Source organism: Solanum dulcamara, chromosome 4 (assembly GCF_947179165.1).
Source record: "Solanum dulcamara chromosome 4, daSolDulc1.2, whole genome shotgun sequence".
NCBI lineage: Eukaryota > Viridiplantae > Streptophyta > Magnoliopsida > Solanales > Solanaceae > Solanum > Solanum dulcamara.
Window position 1 is genome coordinate 63950675 of NC_077240.1, and position 19644 is coordinate 63970318.

Below are 19644 nucleotides of genomic sequence, written 5' to 3' on the forward strand. Positions count from 1 at the left end.
TATATCTTTTATTCTTACTGAGTTTTGTATATAAGATCTATCATCACGTCTTTGATGGGATTCTACTTCATTCCCTGTTTGGTATTGTTCCATCCGAGCTCCTACTCCTGGACCACTATATAAATCAACCTGATAAGGACCCTGAATGGGTGGAATTCGTACGACAAGGCCTACAAACCCAGGGACTTTCACCCAGGGAGTACGAGGTCATGGTGCGCAATTTCCTGGAAACAGAGTTTTGTTTTTCCACTCGTGACCAGATTTCCTCTCTCTATCAACTAATTTATTATGGTCGGGAGGATCCCCAATTCTTCATTGATCCACAAGACCTGGATTCCATACTGAGGGTACACCTTGAACCCTTTGAATTCAATCACCCGGCTCTATGCCAGGTCTTGGAAAGCTTGTGTGGGGACAGAGAAGAATCCCCATTCTATGCGGAAGTCAAAAGGACCCAGGCAGAGCATTTCCAGGGCTTTTTAAAACTAAAGCACCAAGCCCAATTGGAAATGCACCATCGCCGAGAGTTAGTTGAGTTATGGAAATCCCTTGAGAGAAGGAAGGCTTTTCTAAGCGAAGAAAACGCCTCTCTAAGAGAAAAACTTTTTCTTCTCGACAGGGAAGCCCCATAACATTCTTTTTTCATTGTTTCAAGTTCTGATTCGTGTAGTGATTCAGTTCTGATTCGTGTAGTGATTCAGTTCTGATACATAATCAATCCTATTAGTTTTGTTCATTACTAAAATGAATCGAATCCTATCAAATATTTCTATTTCTCCTTTGAATTACTCATATATATCCTATGAATTTCATTTCGCACCGGAAACTATTCTAGGAGAAGTTCGAATCCGTTCCGTTCGGATATTGATTGGTCTTGGTTTGACATGGTTTACGCGTTACTGGTTCCCGGAAGAGTTAATATCTCCATTAGCTAAACCCTTTCTTACCCTGCCTTTGGATTCGTATTTTGTTCGTACACAATCAACGGAGGCCTTCCCGACATATGTTGCAACGTCTCCAATAGCATGCTCTTACTTCGTCTTTCCCTTAATAAGTCATCAAATTTGGTGCTTTTTGATCCCCAGTTGCTATGGGGAACAAAGGACGAAATACAATCGATTCCTCCATTTAAGTGGTTCTCGCTTCTCCTTGTTCCTGTTCCTAACTCCTCCCCGGGTAGTTCCCAATGTTTGGCACTTTCCATACTTCATGGGTGCAACATCAACAAATTCGCTCATGATCAAGTTACAACCTAAGATCTATGACCATATTATGTTAACTGTTCGTATTTCGTTCATTCCATCGGTATGCTCCCAGGTACCTGTAATTGTGATCCGTTTGCCAGAACCAAGGGGTCTTTCTGTAGAAACCTCCACGAACTATCGTCGTTTTTTGATGGTTTTTCCGCTTCTCACAGCTGCTCTTTCCACACCTCCGGATATCTGGTGCCAAATTGTCGCCCCTTTCCTTATTTCTTTGATAATAGAGTTGGCTATCTTTGTGGCATCGATTGTACAAGTTCGTGAAGAGGGCTGGACGAGTGGAATGAGGGAAAGCGGCTCGATCGACAAAAAAGAAGAGTAGCCTCCCTAGAACCTGGCAAAGTCATTATCAATGAATTCCCGAGCAATTCTCAACCAACATATGCGATTCATTCCCGTAAAGATTATAACACACAAGAAGACTCCTTACCGCTCCGTGGGGAGCGGGATGAGTGATACATCTGGCGAGCGCCGGTGAAGAACGCAAGCAAAGCTGGAGCTCGGGTATTGATATATTCCATCAAGAGAAAGGAGGCAGACTGGTAAGAAGGCCAACCACATAGGGGGGGCGAACCGAAAAACTCAGCTTTTCGGAGCGGACCAATCTTCCGTGCCGCCCCCCCCCTTACTCTCTCTCTATAAAAAAGCCTGCGGGAAGCGCGAAGAGCTAAGCCACTAATGTCGTGGCGAAGGTTAGACCTCATAAAGTCAGCGAAGCTAAGGTTTCGTATGTGTTATATCCTTTCGATCGAGCGAGAACTTATAAGGAAGGCCTTCATTGCCCTTTGAAAAAAGTAAAAAAAAAAGAGCGCTAGGGAAGAGAGAAAGTTGCAGAAGTGCTTCTAGATCTCATGGAATAAGGCAGAATTTCGAACAAAACTTTCCACCTCTTGCTTTCATAGAAAAAAGAATTTAGGAGATGAAATCCCGATTACATTACTGCAGGCCAAAATTGGATTTGAAAGAGCAAGCCAGAGAAAAGAAGCGTTGAGATAATACCTTTCATCCTAATCTCATCTACTGAAAAAGGGAGCCCCCTTGATCACCTGAAGAGATTTTTAGGCAGAATTGGCATAATTATTACCGTGAGGATTGAGCTGCCAAAAGAGATTATCCTCCTTTGGGCTGGAAGATAAGATTTATGCAGTCCATAGAAAAAGAAAAAGAAGAAAGTATTCTGAAGCCAAATGCTCTTGGATGGGTAGTTGAATAGGGGGATAAATCCTTTTTTCTCCTTTATATTGAATGTAGTCAATCATTTTGAGGTCATGAGAACAAAGAGTCATAGAGATGTGAGAAGTTTTGCTTTCGCTATCGACTGACCGTCCTGTTAGCAGTGCTATACTAGATTGGCACCCTAACTGGTACCTATACAGCTACTCCTTGTCAGTTGCTATATTTTTTCACCTTGAGGCTGAGAGGTTAACTCCTTCCACTCTCAACCGCCTTTGCTTATCTTACTAGTAGCTCTATCTATTGGTACCAGCCAGGGAACTCCCTCTTTGCGAGCTACTTACTTTATCTGAACCCTCTACCGACAGATGCGCGAATTGCACTGGTCATTGTGCGGAATGCCCTCTAAGCCAGTCAGTCAATGGAGGGACCGGGGCGCTAGGTATTTTCTTTCTTCTGGCCGTAGGTGTGATCAATGCCATTGAGCTTCGGTACTCTAAAATAGTAGTCGGAATTCGCTTCTGAGTGAGCTTCCTTCCTTATGCTCTGGCCTGACCTTCACGAACAGCTTTCTTTCAGCTACCAACTTCAAAGCTTGATCTCATCTCTCTTCTTTTGAAAGTTTAGTACTATTATTGTTGGCATGGAAGGAGTTCATCTTGAATTGCCAGTACAGTGATTGGAGGTCTTCCTCACCTGTTCTAGTGACATAGGCCCATCCGGTCGAGAGAAGAGACTTGAGATTAGCCACTAGGTGAAGTACCAAGGAGAGGATCGGCTTCAGCCATAACCAATACGGAGGGATTGACATAGTAAAGGAGGCTAAACAAAGCTATCAAAGGGATGTGCCCAGGCTCGGAATATCCTTCTTTCGTACCCAAGAGTAGCCCTATTTCTAATAGGAGCAATTCAAGCATTAATTAGTACTACCTCAGATCTAAAAGGAAAGGAAGGAGAATAAGGGAAGGTGCCAAGTAGCTGATTGCACATTACTAAGGCAAGGAATAAGACGTCTGAGAAGGGATGCCGAAAAAAGGCTTCAATTTAATCTGGTGCAAAGTCAGTAGTACTAGGGCCTTCGAGTTGGAATTTCCAACTATAAACAAGTGTAGCGAAGTCACCTCCATTCTCGATTTCTATTGCGACAGAGGGAGGTATCATAATAGAGTCAAAATCACGATTAGAGTCAGTCCGGATAAAAGGAAGAATCCAATCTCCTTCTTCCTGATCTTATTGGCCTTACAGCGGGCCTAAGAGCAAGGAAGTCTCAACTCCCCAATCCCCCAGGGTGAGGGGTGAACCTTCTGTCTGATTCAATCTCATCTATTGCTGCTTTCGAATCGGCTGAAAGAGTATTTTGATGTCACTTAGGAGAAGTATAGGGAAGTGTGCCTGAGTCTTCTATAATAAGTAGTTGTGACTCGGTCTAGCTAGGACAGAGCCATCCTAAAGAGACTTTCTTCTGTTCTAGGTTTCCACAAAGCGGTATCAGGGTATGAGAACGCCTTTCTCCTATATATAATCAAGTCTTTGGTTTAGATCAATCAATCCTCAATCCGGGCTCAATGACCGGAATGAATGGCTTTCTCCTGTCTCCTCATGGATCCAACTATTAGGTTCGTGGGTTTGTGGTCCGTGCCTAAAGCAACTCTTTTCCATTCGCGAACGTTTAAGAAGTCATCTCCTGATTCGTTGATCTATTGAGCTAAGGCAGCTCTGCATATAGTGTTTTAGACTCATACTTCATCGCCGCCTGGTCCTTTCGAACCTTAATCTTAAGAAATTCCTGAACGAGAAAGCGGTATGTATGGTTGGCGTATGCCTGGAAACTAGTCCAGAATGATATCATCAACTGCACGATAGACCATGAGTAAGCACTTTTGACAGCAAGAGAAGAGTCCTCCTCCTCACAAGGACCGACTCCTTTAGGTGCGAGGTGCGATCAACCGCGAAAAGTCAGTAATAAAGAATCCGCTCTCCGGTAAGCGAAGGAAAGCAGGTCAAAGCCTGCCAAGGCGTCAAGGCAGTTCGACAAAGGCAGAAAGAGTCTCCGTCCTGAACACAGAAGGAAGGCGGGTTTGTCAATGCTTGAACTGATTGATCTAAGTGAGCTACGAGGTTAGTCTTCTAGGATCAACTTGCTTCAAAGTGCCCATTAATTATTTGTGAATTTCAGGAATGATCCTATCAGTGATTATGTACTAGGCTTATCTAATGAATTGAGTCTTCCAAGAAAGGTTTCTAATGAATCTGCTAATTGAGGTTCTAGATTCGTTCAAAAGGCAGAAAGGAATAGGCTAAGGGCCGTACCTTAATGATCCCTAACCATATTGATGTTCCTGAGTTCTAGTCTTTCTGGTAGCCAATGATCTAAGGGAGCTAGCAGTGCAAAGATACTCAAAAGTGGTACGCGCACATAAAAAAGCGGTTGGACGGTGTCTTTCTCTGTTTTGTTCCTTCCTCGGCAAGCTTGGGAGTTTCCTGATGTAAGCTCCCTGGGTACGGTTTCGGAGTTTATGTAAATGCCCTATCTTCAAAGGGAGCTGCTGACTTAAGGTATCCCCTGATCCGAGGGTGAGCTAGAATTGCGTATGGTGAAGAGGAAAGGAAGAAGTCATTGTAAAGGAAGACGACATTTACCATTTCCGCTGCCTGCCTAAAGGCTTATTGGTAGCTCTTAGGTTCTCTGTCAGTAGAGTGATTGCCAAAACCTAGGTATGTTTTCGGAGAATAATAAGAAGAGACGGTTGTAGCTTTTAGAGACTATCCTCTGCAGCTGTAGCTACGTGGAAGCCAGCTGCTTAAAGACAAGCCCCCTAACCATTCCGCTATTCCTGCCCTAAAGCAAGGGAATCCGCTCTGACCCACCACCCTGGTAGGAATTGCCAGATTTACAGTTAATGAATCCTTGTAATACAAGTTCTTTCCTCTAACGATGGCTACGAACTACGCGAACTGAACTGTCAAGGCTTTCAAACCAAGACTGAGAAAGCTCAATCAATAAAGAGTATTTTAGTGGAATGGCTTAACTTACTCCCCATACGAGACCGGAAAGGAAGCTAGCGAACCTAGGGTCAACACCAAGGTAGGGGCAAAAGGGAAAAGAACGATGTTTGATGTGAACGGAAGCAAGCATTTCGCTAAGAAAGCAAAAGAGGAAGCGGCGATAGCAAACATTACCCTCACTCAGAACAATATGCTCTTGGGAGACATGAAGCACAATCAACCTCTCTACCTTAAGACTTCTAACATGGTCGATTCTAGATAGAGCACGGTAACCCACAACCCCCTACTCTACAAAACAAAGAGTGGAAAATCTCTTCATAGGGTACTGTAGCTGTACAGCCATAGTACCATAGGGATGGTGAGAGTTCATAAGAGCCCGAATTTAGATAGGTGAAAGATCCTTACTCAAATTACGAACCCTGAACCTCTTTGCGAATTCACAGCTGAACCTTGATGGGAAATCATAGATTTCTGATAGGAAAGAAAAAGCCCAATTACAAAAAATTTCTTCATATACACGAGCGTCCTCCTACATTGTCCCCTAGTACAGCATACTTAAGAAAGCGGTTTCCAGGGTCAACCTGTTTAACTGCATGCCAGACCACTAAGTGATGAGACCGTGCAAACAAAGGCAACGAGGAGCGCTAGCCGGAACTGGACAATGGGTGGGTGTCCAACAAACATTCCTTAGCTAAGAAGGATTCATTCACCGCAGCTTCTCTTACTAGCAGATGAAACTAGCAACATCACATCATATAGAATACCAATTGACAGGCATTCAAGTCTATCTTATAGTTTATGTTGATGATCTCATTGTTTCCGCGAGCGCATCCTTCATTTCCAAGCTTTATTTCTATCGTAATTTTTCCATCTGGGCGCCTATTCATTCTTTTTTGGGGTGTATAAAGCCACGGAGCGATTCAGGCATCTATCTTATTGTATTGACGCAATTGGAAGATCAGGATTTCTCCCTGCCGCTCAAGCGGGATCAGATCGGGCTTTAGCGAGAACAGCTGTAATTGAATCGGGAACGGAAAGACTTCACTTCAACTCAATAAATGACGTCTACTTCGTAAGTGCTAAGGCAAAGTATATCACCGAAAGGAAAGGTGATAGGGGAGCCTAGCCATTTCACTCTACCTGAGTAATAAAGTGGAAACCCCCCTCACGATCGATTAAAAGGAAAGTCGCCCAGAGATATTTGTTCAAATCCAATTCGTGAAGACAGAGTAAATTCAACAAATCTAAGGAAGCAAGTCCTAGGCCTCACTATCTATCAATCAAGAAGGTAAAGGAGAGAAGGTTTGATTGAAAGTAGTACGTCTGCAGGGATCTGTCGTTAACGATTTGACCGGGACACATCCAATTGAAAGTCTAATCCCAACCTCTTTGGAAGGAGCTCCAAAAAAGACTTGACTTCAGAGCGGGGAATCTTCCTACAAGTGAGCACCAAGTCAAATGTATTCAAAAAGGGCTATACCTCTGCCTAGACAAAGAGGACTTTAAGGCAGCCTCGTAGGAGACATTGGATGTAACCAGCCTTCAAAGGCGGAGGAGTAAAAAGCAACTTTCGATTCAAATTAGAGAAATGCTGAGCTTTATCCGCTTCAATTCATTAAGGTATTATTCTATATAGCCTTCTAAATAGTCAGAGTGGGAACTCAAAAGCAAGAACTCTTAACCATCATTCCTTAACTCTAAAGGGCGTGAATGTGTAGATCAAGGAAGAAGGGTGGGATAGCGCCCGATTGATTGAGCGTCTTACAGCCCGTCATGCAAGCTAGCAAAGCCAGCGCAGAAGCAGCCCCCGGATCCACACAGGGTACTTCAAAGGAGGTTATCTTTAACCTACTGCTCAACAATTCCAAATCGAAATTGGAAATCTTTATTGGACCGTGATGGCCAGCTAAAACTTAACGGGGTTGAAGCATCTTCTTGGAATCACTAAGGAAGTAGGAAAGGATCCAGGGTTGCCTGAGGCCCTGAGAGCCAGGATGCTTGCTCTTGAAGATGAAGTAAACATGGTCATGGGCCAATATCTCGGTGCTGTTGAAGGTATGAATGAACACTTTACCCTAATTGGTTGGGGGTGGGCGGGAGCTTAGTAGTTGCTTAGTCGTTCAAAAGTCAGACTGTCGTAAGCCCGACACTATTCTATTTACTCTCTCAAATGAGGGGCTGGTTTATTTTGCTATAGGGGCCATCTCCTGTCATCCCTTACCTATGGTTCAGGAAAGGGATTGACCGGAATGATTGCAACGAGACACACCAACACCACTACTTAGAGGTGGAAAGGGGGGCGGTCGGAGGATGACAGAGCAATCACGCCTTGCTCCCTCCTGACATCTATTGGGAGGGAACCTCCTTTCAGAGTGTGATTCGTCGTTTCCAATGCGGTTAATTGCTATTAGGCTTTTTAGGAAAGTTCCCCTCTGCCTATGCAGTTAGCTCGACTCCAGGTATAGCTCTTAATGGGCATGTAGCCGTAGGCGGGAACTCTTCTTTTTATCTTATTCTTTGGTCAGGCTGGTAATCCCAACCAAATAAGCAATCGCAATCGCTACAAGCAACCTATTTCATACCCTTTTCGTCGTACTTCCTCTTCTCCTTCTCTTCTTTCTCTCCCTGCCGAGCTTGTTGGAGTGCCATTGCCAAGATCTAGTGTAATTCCCTTTCCCCGGGAGCCAGTCCCACTAGTGCTAGTATCAATAGGAAGATCTCACTTCTGTTTACTCAGACGCCTCTTTCTTATCGAAGACTCTGGCAGCTGGAACTCATCGGCAGCGACTCTTACCACTGCAACCTAGGCACTCAGGCCTTGGAGCTGATCTGTCAGTCCACCGTTACCACAAACCTCTACTTTGAAGTGAAGCGACTTCGTTCATTCCCGAGTCGATAATTGCCAGAGGATGGAACCCAGTAATGGCACATCAGCTTACCGATTCCTTAATAAGCATTCATTCCTGGACTTTACAAGTAACAAGTTATCCCCATATGGAGTCCGCCCAAGGGAGAAATCCAATCCAATGGGTCACTGGGACTGGGCTTGACATCAAAGACAGAGAAAAGCGTATAAGCGCAAAAAAGGAAAATTGCCTGGGAAAACAATCCCAAGGGAAGCTTCTCGCTAGTGCTTTGCCCCACCACTGAACATTGCGTTGCTATGGTCAATAAACAGCCTTAAAGTGGTTCCGAATGACCTTGAGGAGGCCCCGGCGCAGCACCTTTCTCGCTCGAAGGATCTATGAAAAGAACGTCCCACTACGAATTCCTATCCCATTAATAAAGTACAGATAAATAATCTATTCCAAGTCTGACTTTTAAAGCATACGCATTGAAAAAAACCTTTGGCTTTGGACTTTCTGCTTTGATAGATCTTTCCTCTCAAAATAGGTTTTACCTAACCCACTATGTCCTTTGTTTAATACCCATTTTCAGGAGCGGGAATCTTGAATTGAAAACCCTTTCTTCTGCCCTCGCCACTTCTTTCGCTGACCCTATCCACCTCCTTTGCGGAATACCAGAAAAAGAGATGAATTAGCGGATCATAGGGCTAAGTCGAAGCATGCCTGAACCTTCTTCGTCGGAGACTGAGTTAATATACAATCCCACTTTGGAGACTTCCCTTCGGGATAGGTAGGATATGGTGCCACAAATTGTAGTCTACTCGGCATGCGTCGATTCTTTGCTGGAGAAGCCTAGATCACTAGTTTTGGACTATCGAGAAACCCCCCTCTGCCCGCATCCCTGGAACTTGCTTTGCTTTTTTGCTTTAAAGACCCCGCCTGCTTCACACCTTCTATGATAGGGGAAATACTTCCGCACGAGTACTAATTTGATTAGCATAAATGAGCCTCTTCTGAGCCCTTGAGATTTTACATATCAGCTTCAGAAGATTCAATTGGATCATTCTTGGCACAGAAGAATGAGGAAGCAAAGGTAGAGTGTGCTCTGGAACTCCAACACTTGGGTTGAACAAAAAAGGCTCAATCTTTCACTATTCAGGAGTAAGGGAAAGCAAATGCGATCTAAGCAAGACGCCCTGGAATTCCATTCTGTAGGGAAGGAGGACCTACTGAATAAGTCTCCAATCAATCGTAGGCGGGTGAGAAAATGGATTTGCCTCTTTCATTTAGTGTTCATTGTCGAATCGGACGCTTAACCCCCGCCCCCAACTACGGGGGAAGTCACACTTGAACTTCCTGCCTTGACCTAGGCCTCACATCGATCGTTCTGTCCACTGAACTCATCAATCAACCTTGACCTTGACTCTCACTACGTACTCCAACTCTATCTATTAATGAAGACGCTTTATCTAATGAAGCAGGAAGAAGACTAGGAAAGCAATCGAACAGACAAGGCTCTGTAAGAGAAGAGCTAACTGGAGTACGCCTGGAACGACGAACGAGGAGTATGAGAAGAGAGTTTCGAAGGTCAGATCGGGTTGGCTGGTAAAGCTTGTGTTCCAGGTCAATAAAGACTACAAACTAGTACTGCTAACAAGAAGCTAACAAAGCGAGGCTGCTAAAGAAGAGCTTGTTCCGGTTCCGGATACGAGAATAAGAAGAACGGAAGTACAAGAGGACAAGAAGGAGAAGAGGCGAGTACAGTTTCACTTCAGTTTCACTTGCTTGGTAACCTCTTTCCCGGTCAGAGATAGGAAAGAATCCAAAGCTTGCAAGGATGTTAGGCTTCGAACGCTGTTAGGACAGAGAAATTGGAAAGCTAGGACGAAATAGCCTACCTTGAATACAGAATCAATTACCAGACGGACTGGCTGGCCCACTTGTACGTAATAGAATCGAAATCAAGGCAAATTCCCCTGATGGGAGTGAACATAGGGATTCCCCGACGAACGAATGCAATAGATGGAAGGCTTACGGATGTAGTACTGGACGGCTTTACCTACGACATTTCCTACTCCTACTTTTTATACAAAGAGAATGGGCAGCCTGGAAAACTTGGAATGATTACAGAATGCTTACCGCCTTCGATTCGGTCTATTCTAAGTGGTCCATTGGGTAAGCAGCGGAGGGAAGAGGTCTATACCCATTGCCGTAGCTAAAAGGGTTCCCTTTCTTACTTGATTGAGACTGAGAGTCAGGGCATCAGAGGTCTTAGGAATCCCATCCCTAACGAGCTAGAAGTGGAACAAGCGCTCTTAGCCTTTTGCTTGAGAGTAGGACTTGTGAAGTCAAAGACTTCAACCTGCTGCTTGACTGCTCGACTTGGCTATTGAAGAAGCTCTTTGCCTTTAGGCACCAGGAGTAGGCAAAAAAAGACGGGCTTTCCTCCAACTGGCACGATTGAAATAGACGGCTAGGAAGGTACGAAGTGACTCGACTCTAAAGGAGAGGAAGGAGGCCATTGGATGAGGTTACTTCGTTCCTCAACTTTTTGAATTTCATTCTCCCGGGAATTCGGGTTGCAACCAAAAACGAAACTTGGTAGCACTCTAATCAGCTGTGATTCCTCTTGTTGAAAAGAAAGATGCATCTCTTTTTTCTTCAAAAGCTGCCGTGCATTTCTTTTTTATAGGTATACTTGGGCCTTCACTGACCATGTGAGGACTTTTTAGGAAAAAGATGTCCGGCCTACAAAAAGAACTAAAGACTATCTGATGAAAAGCTTTCTCATAGTCAAAATAGCTGATGAAAGAAAGAGAGCAGAAGTATGACCTTTTCAGGAAGAATATAAATAAAGCAAGATTTCGACCAGGCACGTATCGAAGGAGCAAAGGAGGAGGTAGCAATAGCATTAGCAGGAGCAGCAGGAAGCGAACGAAAGTGAGCTTGTTCTCGAATCAGCGCACTAGGAATCGAAGATTGAAGATGATTTCCGACAAGCGCACATTCATAGGCTGTTAGCAGGATAAGGCGAGAAAGATATTGAACATTATCATTCTCAAGAGGAATGCGTCAACAAAACTGCCCTTCCATATAGATCGTCGTGGCATGAACGAATTTCTTCGCTTCGATTCCGCCCCTAAAGCTAGCTCCTACTCCTCCTCCTTCTCCTTTAGGATAGGATCCTCCTTGGTCCTTTTTACATAACATTATCGGCTGCCTCCGGTCCGGTAGGTCGGTCGCCCTCTAGCCAGTGACTAGCCCAGCTATGGAGCTAGGTGTACACCGCCACGTCGAGACTCTCTTTCGAAAGTGAGATACCGGCTTTCATAAGAGGGAAAGATCACTCCGTCATGCAGCAGAGCAGTGTTCATCTAACTAGAAATTTCATAAGAGAAGAAGAATCGTAGCGTAGGGTCGACATAAACAATCGGTTAAAATAGTCTAATGAGAAAGCATCTGTTCACGTTCGTAGTTGCAATAAGTTTTCTTTTTTGTTTCGAGATTGGCTTGGTCTTCAGTCTACCCTAATGAAACCTAAAATCTCACTCCCTCGCTTTCTCCTTCTGATAGACTAGCTTGCGCATCTTCTCTTTGGCACTCATCCTTGGCTTGGGGAGTGCTCTCTCTCTTCTGTGTCAGCGAAGGAAGGATAAGAGCAATCGGCCGAATGATTGTTATTCCACTTACGGTTACAGTGCCTCTATCGAAGCAGAACAAGTCTAATACTCCAGCCCTGGTTTTCGGGGATTCCATTTCGATCTAAACCCGGAAACCCATATCTTTATATACGAAATTACTTCTTTTTTTTTTTTCCAAATTCCTTTCCTTACAGTCAAGTGGCTGAACGCCCCTTTCTTTCTACTAGTTCTTACATAAGCAATTTGCAGGAAGTAAACGAAGTCTTTCCTTCCGAAATCCACTCCTGAAGTCACGTCTTTCAGTACTGGGACTGAAGTAAAGTACTTGAGAGTTGCTCTTTGCCCAAAGCCCTCCTTCCGACTTAGTTAGAAATACCAACTCTAAATAGCTTTAGCATTTCTTGAGTTGAAAAGGTATTTATAGATTCTAGAGCTCAGGGGAAGGTTTGGAACCCTAGTAGCAGAATGGAATCAGTTTACCGGGCTGACTTCCATGCCAACACGAGTAGTTTAACTCATCACTACCTCGTAAGGGCGTTGAGAATTGTTTTTGCTTTTTTTGCTAAAAACTTTGGAAAAAGTCTTCAAAGAGCCTTTGCATAGTTTACGAATTCTGCTTAGTAGGGACCTAAACACAGGAATTTCTTTTCTCAGAGTCAGACCACGCCTTATGACGAAAGGGGGAGAAAGGACGGATCACCTGTCGATCTGTGATCAAAGAAAACTATACCTGAAGAATGGGATACAGATTGACAAGCACAAAGGGGTAGGCTTGGCTATTAATCTACGCTCATTGATGAGACGGCGACATAGAGAAGAAAGTATACCCTTTGTCACCCCCCTTGTCACTTAAAAGTAAAGAAGAGATACACACTTTGGAATTGGTGGGATTTAGGATGGAATCGAATAGCGAATGCACTTGCGGTTAAGACAGGTCCTGCATCTCCTACCTAATGCAATTGACCGACCCGCCATTTCTTTCCTTCAATAATGCCTTCGCTTCACTTCAAGACGCTATTTACCAAGGAAAGACTACCTTTTTTTTGAATGGAAGAAGCAGAAGGGGTGAACGAGCGCTGCGGTAACGAGCCGTAAGAAAGATGAGCAGAGCATTCCTTCCGCCGGCCTTTATAGGAGTAGGGGAGCGTGGTGAGATAGATAGACGTCCAATCCTGCAGCAGCTAGTTGCTCGGCCTTAGTCTTGGGCTGATCTCAGACTTCAATCAACCCCTTCGTACTTCGATCCAATCAATCGATCGATCAAGAGGCTAATCTCTTTTGTTTGGGCCGGTAGCTAAAAGAAAGTCCTCGCTTTCTCTTGAACAAGGGAAGGGCAGCATAGCATTAGCTTCAATTGAACAAGCTCAACCTTGAAAAAAAAAGGTGGTAGGCCGACGTTGAACGCTTCAACTTGGCCACTGAAGAAGGCGAAGGCTGGGCGAGAGACTAGGCCAACTTACTGCTTACTGCCATGGTTTAAGCTTTAGGCTCCATAGACGGAACTCTGTTTAGGTATTAGGGAGGGGAGGACACCACTCAGCACCGCTCCGTGGGGTGGGGTTCAATGCCTAACAAAAAGGGCCAAAAGCAAAAAAGGGATGTATGGCTGAGGGGAGGAGAGAAAGAACGCATGCATGGAGATTCTGTCTGTCGGAGGTTCGAGAATCTATGAAAGGACATCTAAGGCTAAGGTTACGAAGTAAAGGAAGTCCATTACTGAGAGAAGTGGTGATCTCGTCTTGCTTGCTGGGAGAGAGGAAGCTTCCGGACCATCTTTTCCAGCCAGATAGCGAGCGATCACTCAGCAATGAACACTAACTGAAAGCGGCCGGGAATGAGTACCTATCCCTTACGGGAATCGAACCCGTGTCTTCGACATGAAAAGACGATGTCCTAACCACTGGACGAAAGGGACCAAAAAGCCATTCTTCATATACCTCAGCTCCGAGAATAGAAGTGGTTCGTTTTCTTTCTATACGCAATTCAAGATTTCGTTTGTGTTCATGTTGGCGATTTCTGATGTGAATTCGGCGGGTCGTCCCCCCTTCCTACGGGTTGGGTTCCCCCACCGACCCAGTGACACACCAACCACGCCCCTTCTCTTTCTCCGATCATAAAGCCCCCTGATCCCTTTATTTGTCTTTCATCCCCCCTGAATAAGTAAGACCCCGCTCTTTCGAATTCAAAAAAAAAGAGGGAATATCTTTCGTTTGAAGTGGCGAAGGCCTATGCTACAGTAAGCAAAAAAGCAGGTTGAGGTTACGAAGTCACTTAGTCGAACTAGAAAACTCTAAAGAAAGGGAGGCTAAGGTTACGAAGTAAGGTCAGCTGGTTAAGGAAAGCTCAGGTTATGAAATCGCTTAGCCGTTAATTAATTGAAAAATGAAAGTAGTAGTGAGGCGTCGGTACGGAGTTGCGTCAGCTGTGGATATAGACTAGGCTAAGGGACGGACTTCATCTCTTCTATTTTCTTCACTTACACCTTACACTTCAGCTGAGTCTAACGAGGCTCAGGTGCGGAGCCTTCCACTGTGGACCGAGACTACGCAAAGGTAGAACACCATGGAAACTTCGCTGACTTTATCATCAACCTTGATTTCGCTACGCTCAATAAGAACCCGGAATAGCGGAAATAGGTTCGTGTTCCGCTTCCAAAGTCAGTCGTCTGCAGTTCACACTTGGGCAAAGACGACTCTCCAGTGGTTCCATTCCTTCTTACTGTACTTCTGGGTCAACCCAACCCGAATGGGAAGAAGAGGGTCAGCCAAACTGCGGTCCACTTTGTACGTTTGCTGAGCAGACCACTCAGGCATTTTAGAAAAGGGAAGGGAACTTCTCACCCCGAGGGAGGCGGGAAGCTACCGCTTCTAGAATGGAAGCTTCTCCTTTACTTTTTTAGAGCGTATCGCTATTTTGAAATGAAAAAAAGGTTTATGGATGAAGTAATCGGAATGACAAGTGGTTACGGTTGCGGAAAGCGGAGAAAGTCGGGAACCGTCGGTTACCTTTTGAATCAAAGTAGCGACAAGCCGAGTATTACGACTACAGGGGGAGAAGCAAAGCTTCGTAGACAGCTTCGCTTCCTCCTCGCTTCTTTCCTGGCGACTAGCTTCTCAAGTGGGCGGCTTGGTAAGCAAGCTATCTTCAGCATCGGTAAAATCCCTATCAATAATAGGCCGGAATGGTGGGGAAGGAGGCCCTCCCTACTTCAATGGAAAGGGGGGAATCGCCGTTTCACAGCCGCTCCTCTCCAACCAGTCAAGTGGCTGAACGCCCCTCTCCAACCAGTCAAGTGGCTGAACGCCCCTTTCTTCTTATTAGTCAGATAGGTTTGGAACCCTTTCCCCTTTTAGGACCTTAATCAATGAAAGTCTCGCTAAAAGATGGTAATATTTCAATCTATCTAATAGGTTCTATATATTTCTCAGTCGAAAAAAAGACAGATCCCTCTAACCCTCATCTGTCAACCCCACCCGCATTTTAAGGGGGTGGCCTCGCCTTTTACAGCTACAAGAATGCCTATGACTCTGAATCCTAACCTCCAACTATGAAGAAAGCCATTTAGAAGTATAAGCTAGAGTGAGAAAAAATCAATAAATAAAGAAAAGAGGGAAGTCAGAATTTTGGACTTTTCTTTCTTTGCCTTACTGTCCGACCACGGAGAAGGCTACCGTATCCACATCAAGGTGACAGGATTCGAACCTATGGCCCTCTGTACCCAAAACAGATGCGCTGACCAGACTGCGCTACACCTCGTCTCACCACCCCGAAGCATATAGATCCACCCGATCGATGAACACTCAAACCGAACTCGCCCATCCTTTTGGGCACAGGGATGCGAGAACCAATCCGAGTAATCAACCGCTTTTTTTTGAATCTGCCTCAAGCAAGCCACCCCAACCCTACCGCCAAAAAGCCGTCCGTATAGTGCAGGAGCGCTCACATTTTTTTGCTTACTCTTTCACTTTCATTTCGAAATCCGGCTCGCTCCCGGCTACGGTTTGGACCTTTCGCCTGCTTAGAAGTGGATTCGAACCACTGACACAAGGATTTTCAGTCCTTTGCTCTAACCAGCTGAGCTACCTGAACCACTTTCCTAAAGTCTGTTTTCTTCATCGAATAGCGCCCTACCTTACCACTTGACTAGTAAGGGAAAAGCCCTTTACTAAACTAAGAAAATAGAATAGATAGGCTTTTTTCGCTTCTTCGTCAAGCTTTCGAGCAGCTCTTTCAACTGCCGCCTAATCCCCCAACATGCTCAAGAACCGAGAGCCGTCCAGGGACTGCCGGAGGGAGCTTGCTTATAGAAAGAAGATAGGCCAGAAAAACAAGGTGCAACGGGCTCTCCGCTCCTAGTCACTAAGAAGTGCTATTCTGTCCTCCGGGGGACTGGACTCCACCAAGAGGTTCTTTCTCTCACGTAATTTCGCCCGCCCGTTTCATTTCCGTACCGGAGGAAATGGGATTCGAACCCATGATACAATCTTCTTGTATGTCGATTTAGCAAACCAATGCCTTAAGCCACTCAGCCATACCTCCAAGTTGTTGATCGGAATGGAATTGGATGTGCCGGGTTTGGTTGCTTGCCCGAAGGAAGGGCTATCTGATCCGATCAACTACGTAAGCCGTAGCGCGCTAGCGCGCGTACTCTTCCTCTATGAGCGAGACTCCATCCAAATCTGCCACTCCTTGGGCGAGGCCTTCTGTTCTATGAACACCCCACCACTGAATGATTCACTTTCAAGTTCTCGCCTCCGACCCGACCCGGGAGAACACAGGGTCAAGCCAAGCCCTGACCCGCCTAAATGGAATTCATATCTCCTTCGTCTGGTCGAGAAGGGAGGGGAACTGGACTCTGCCTCTTCTATTACATTTACATTACATTACGGAGAAGTCCATTCTCGTCATGATCGATCCACGTCCTAGCGTAGTGCCCGGCTTGCTTAGCAACCAAAGCTAGCTTACTAAGGTAGTTTACTTTTTCATTTTGAAAAAAGAAGGCGAAGGGATTTTTCCTTGATTGCACGAGCTAGCCAGCAAGCCAGCAAACCCCCCCTTACTCACCTCAACATCTATAAAAAAAGCTCTTTCTCCTTTTCATTTCATAATAATAAGGTAAGCATCCAGCTCTCGATCCAGAGCTACTGCTTCAAGAATCAACTGAGCTCAGGAAGTCAGGTTAAGACGTCGACTTTGACAGGGGAGATGAAAAAGAATTCCTGTCTTTAGAAGTAAATCCCACTAAACTAGACTTGTACGCTTGACATGAAAAGTAGAGGCAAGCGGAGTCAAAGGCCGAGCCTCAACCAGCAAAGGGGGACAGCCATGCCAATCCAAGCACAGTAAAAGTGTGCCCACTCTACCTTTCTTTCTTTACCCTAGACTCCGTTCTTCAAGGAGACCCATGTGCATTTCCTCTGTTCTGTGCTCGCTACGCCCTTGTGCCTTTAGTTGAAGTATAGGTCGTCGATTCAATCTATCTTGATGGGATTTTTCTAGTAGGTAGCGAGAAGACTAGTAGTATCGACAAGAGGCTACATCAATAGCGGAAAATTTCGGGTAGGGTAGGCTTGGAGTCAGAAGTCCTATTCTTCCCAACCAAATAAGCACTTTTGCAAAGTTCACCTTCCCGCGGTCAAAACAAGACTTACGGATAACAATCAGACCTTACCAGGGACAGGGACCAGACTATAGAGCCTAATTAAAAAGAATTCGGGCTTGCTTTTTCAATTCACATCTATGAGCGAGGATTCCTCTATCTCTTGCTCGCTTCGATCGGACTCTGACAGCTTAGGGAAGAATGATGGGTCGCTAACAAGGCCCCTAAATGACCGCTCAGAAGGCCTACCTGTTTTTTTTCCCAATCTGTCACTTGCTCGTCCCTCTCTCATGAAAATGGTCTCTCCTCTCCTCTCGCTGTCAGGTTTGGTTCTTGTTCCAGGTTGGGTCTCACTGTTTTATTATTGATTGTCCCATGGTTAGAATACGCTTTTTTTCGCTTGGTTATCTTAGAAGGGTTAGCTACGTCCCGTTGGGAACCATGAAACAACTAACACCCTATCTTCTACTCCGTACTATGAGATAGAGGCAATGAAATGGGAATTGCAACGCACTATTCGGTCCAGCCCCAATCTACTTTCCTCTTCCGAGATGCCTTCTTCACTGGCCAGGCAAGGGATAGAGTCTTGTCTTCCTTCTACGATTCCGAACTTTGTCCTAAGAGCTGATTCGTTCAAAGACAGGAAAGACAGTTTCGAAAGCAGAGACATAAACTGGGACAGGATTACTACTGGCTTGAAAGCGGCGTGACTCACTGTGATTGGAATCCGACTTCCTTGTGACCCGCTTACTTGCTTATGTTGTACCTCTTCCTTTGCTAACTCCGCCTGTATTTGAGCATGAACTAATCTATCACTTCCCTCCTATCTCTTAAAGCTTTTACACTTGACAGTTCCCCTGACCACCCGGACGACCGGAGTAGAAGGGGGATGCCCTTTAATTAAGCAAAGAACACACCGAAGCTAGACAGATTGGAAAAGCCCCTTTATGGAAGGACCTATGTAGAAGCTCATTCCGGACAAAGGAAATCTCTGACACAGATTTAGGCTTCTCCGATTGAGAAAACTCCGACAATTACTTTTATAGTAGCTGCGAGCCTAAGATCAAAGGCAGTTCCAAAAAGGAGTTCCCTATTTCCAGCTTGAAAAAGGAAAGTCTCAGTGCCAGTTGTAAGGTTAGGAAAGCCAGGTATGATGAAATCCTCTTTTCGAATAGGAATTGATTCGATCTTATTATTAGAATATTCAGATTCAACTGAATATACTGTTTTCAAGAAGGAATCGCCATCACCAGTGGAAGTTGAACCCGGCGATCTCTTCCTCCTGAAGTATGGAAAAAGGAAGAAAAAGCAGTCAATCACAGGGAAGGAAATAGAGAAGGTAAGGGACCGCTTTCCTTGTTCAAGCCGGTATTTAATGAGTAAGTAGTAAGTAAGTGAGAAGTGGTGAATTGGCCAGGAGGAATAAAGCTTATTTCAAGTACTAATAAAAGCATTCATTACAAACTCTTGTGCTCACTTATCCCAAGTATAGGATGTTTTCCCTGAGCCTGTCTGTGTTGAATACGCTTTTTCCGTGTAGAATAGAGATTCTCTCTAAGATTGATAGAATATACGTTTTCTTTCTCTGATTAAAGGTTGTCCAAAGAGGACTAAGAGACAGATGCTGTGCTTGCAAGTAAGCTTCAGCCAAGCATCAGATAAACCAAGTTCGGGTTGGGAAAAGGGCTATTTACCCCAGCAATATAGAATAATTATTACCCCCCGCCACAGGCCAATGAGCACGGCTTCCCATATGCCGGATAGCTTTGAAGACTAGCTCCTACATTCCTTCTTCTAGTTCCAGAAGGTACCTTTTATAGACCAGTCTATCTCCTCTGTGGGGAAGGCAAGGCTACTCTATCAGAATCGGAACCTTGGCTAGGGCTATCTAGAGACTATGGCTGTCTAGAGTAGAGTCTCGGTATCGGGAAATCAATAGTATAGGTCTTCCCCGCCTCTACCGCTGGTGAGATCTCTGCTTGAACGTAATCATTCTTGTTTTGGATCGTTTTGAGGGCTGTTCTAGATGGATGCACCACAAGACCTCTCGCGGATGCTTACCTAAGCTACGGAACTCAATTGTTGGGCGCCTTAACTAAAGGAGCTAAACCGGAGGA

General features: G+C 45.0%; 1 protein-coding gene and 3 non-coding genes across 4 annotated transcripts; 1 reads left to right on the forward strand and 3 right to left on the reverse strand.

The window, feature by feature from the left end:
- Positions 1–744: 744 nt before the first annotated feature.
- On the forward strand, positions 745–4418 carry LOC129884304 (uncharacterized tatC-like protein ymf16). The gene has a single exon (XM_055958624.1). The coding sequence runs from the start codon at positions 745–747 to the stop codon at positions 1582–1584; it is 840 nt and encodes a 279-aa protein (XP_055814599.1). The 3' UTR covers positions 1585–4418.
- A 9353-nt stretch (positions 4419–13771) lies between these two features.
- Positions 13772–13843, reverse strand: TRNAE-UUC (transfer RNA glutamic acid (anticodon UUC)). Its single transcript has one exon. It is a non-coding gene; the product is annotated as a tRNA-Glu (tRNA).
- Positions 13844–15609: 1766 nt separating this feature from the next.
- On the reverse strand, positions 15610–15684 carry TRNAP-UGG (transfer RNA proline (anticodon UGG)). The gene has a single exon. It is a non-coding gene; the product is annotated as a tRNA-Pro (tRNA).
- Positions 15685–15943: 259 nt separating this feature from the next.
- Positions 15944–16017, reverse strand: TRNAF-GAA (transfer RNA phenylalanine (anticodon GAA)). Its single transcript has one exon. It is a non-coding gene; the product is annotated as a tRNA-Phe (tRNA).
- Between the last annotated feature and the right edge of the window lie 3627 nt (positions 16018–19644).

Coding starts and splice junctions, on each gene's coding strand:
- LOC129884304 (XM_055958624.1), top strand. CDS start 745: ATGAATCGAATCCTATCAAATATTTCTATTTCTCCTTTGAATTACTCA.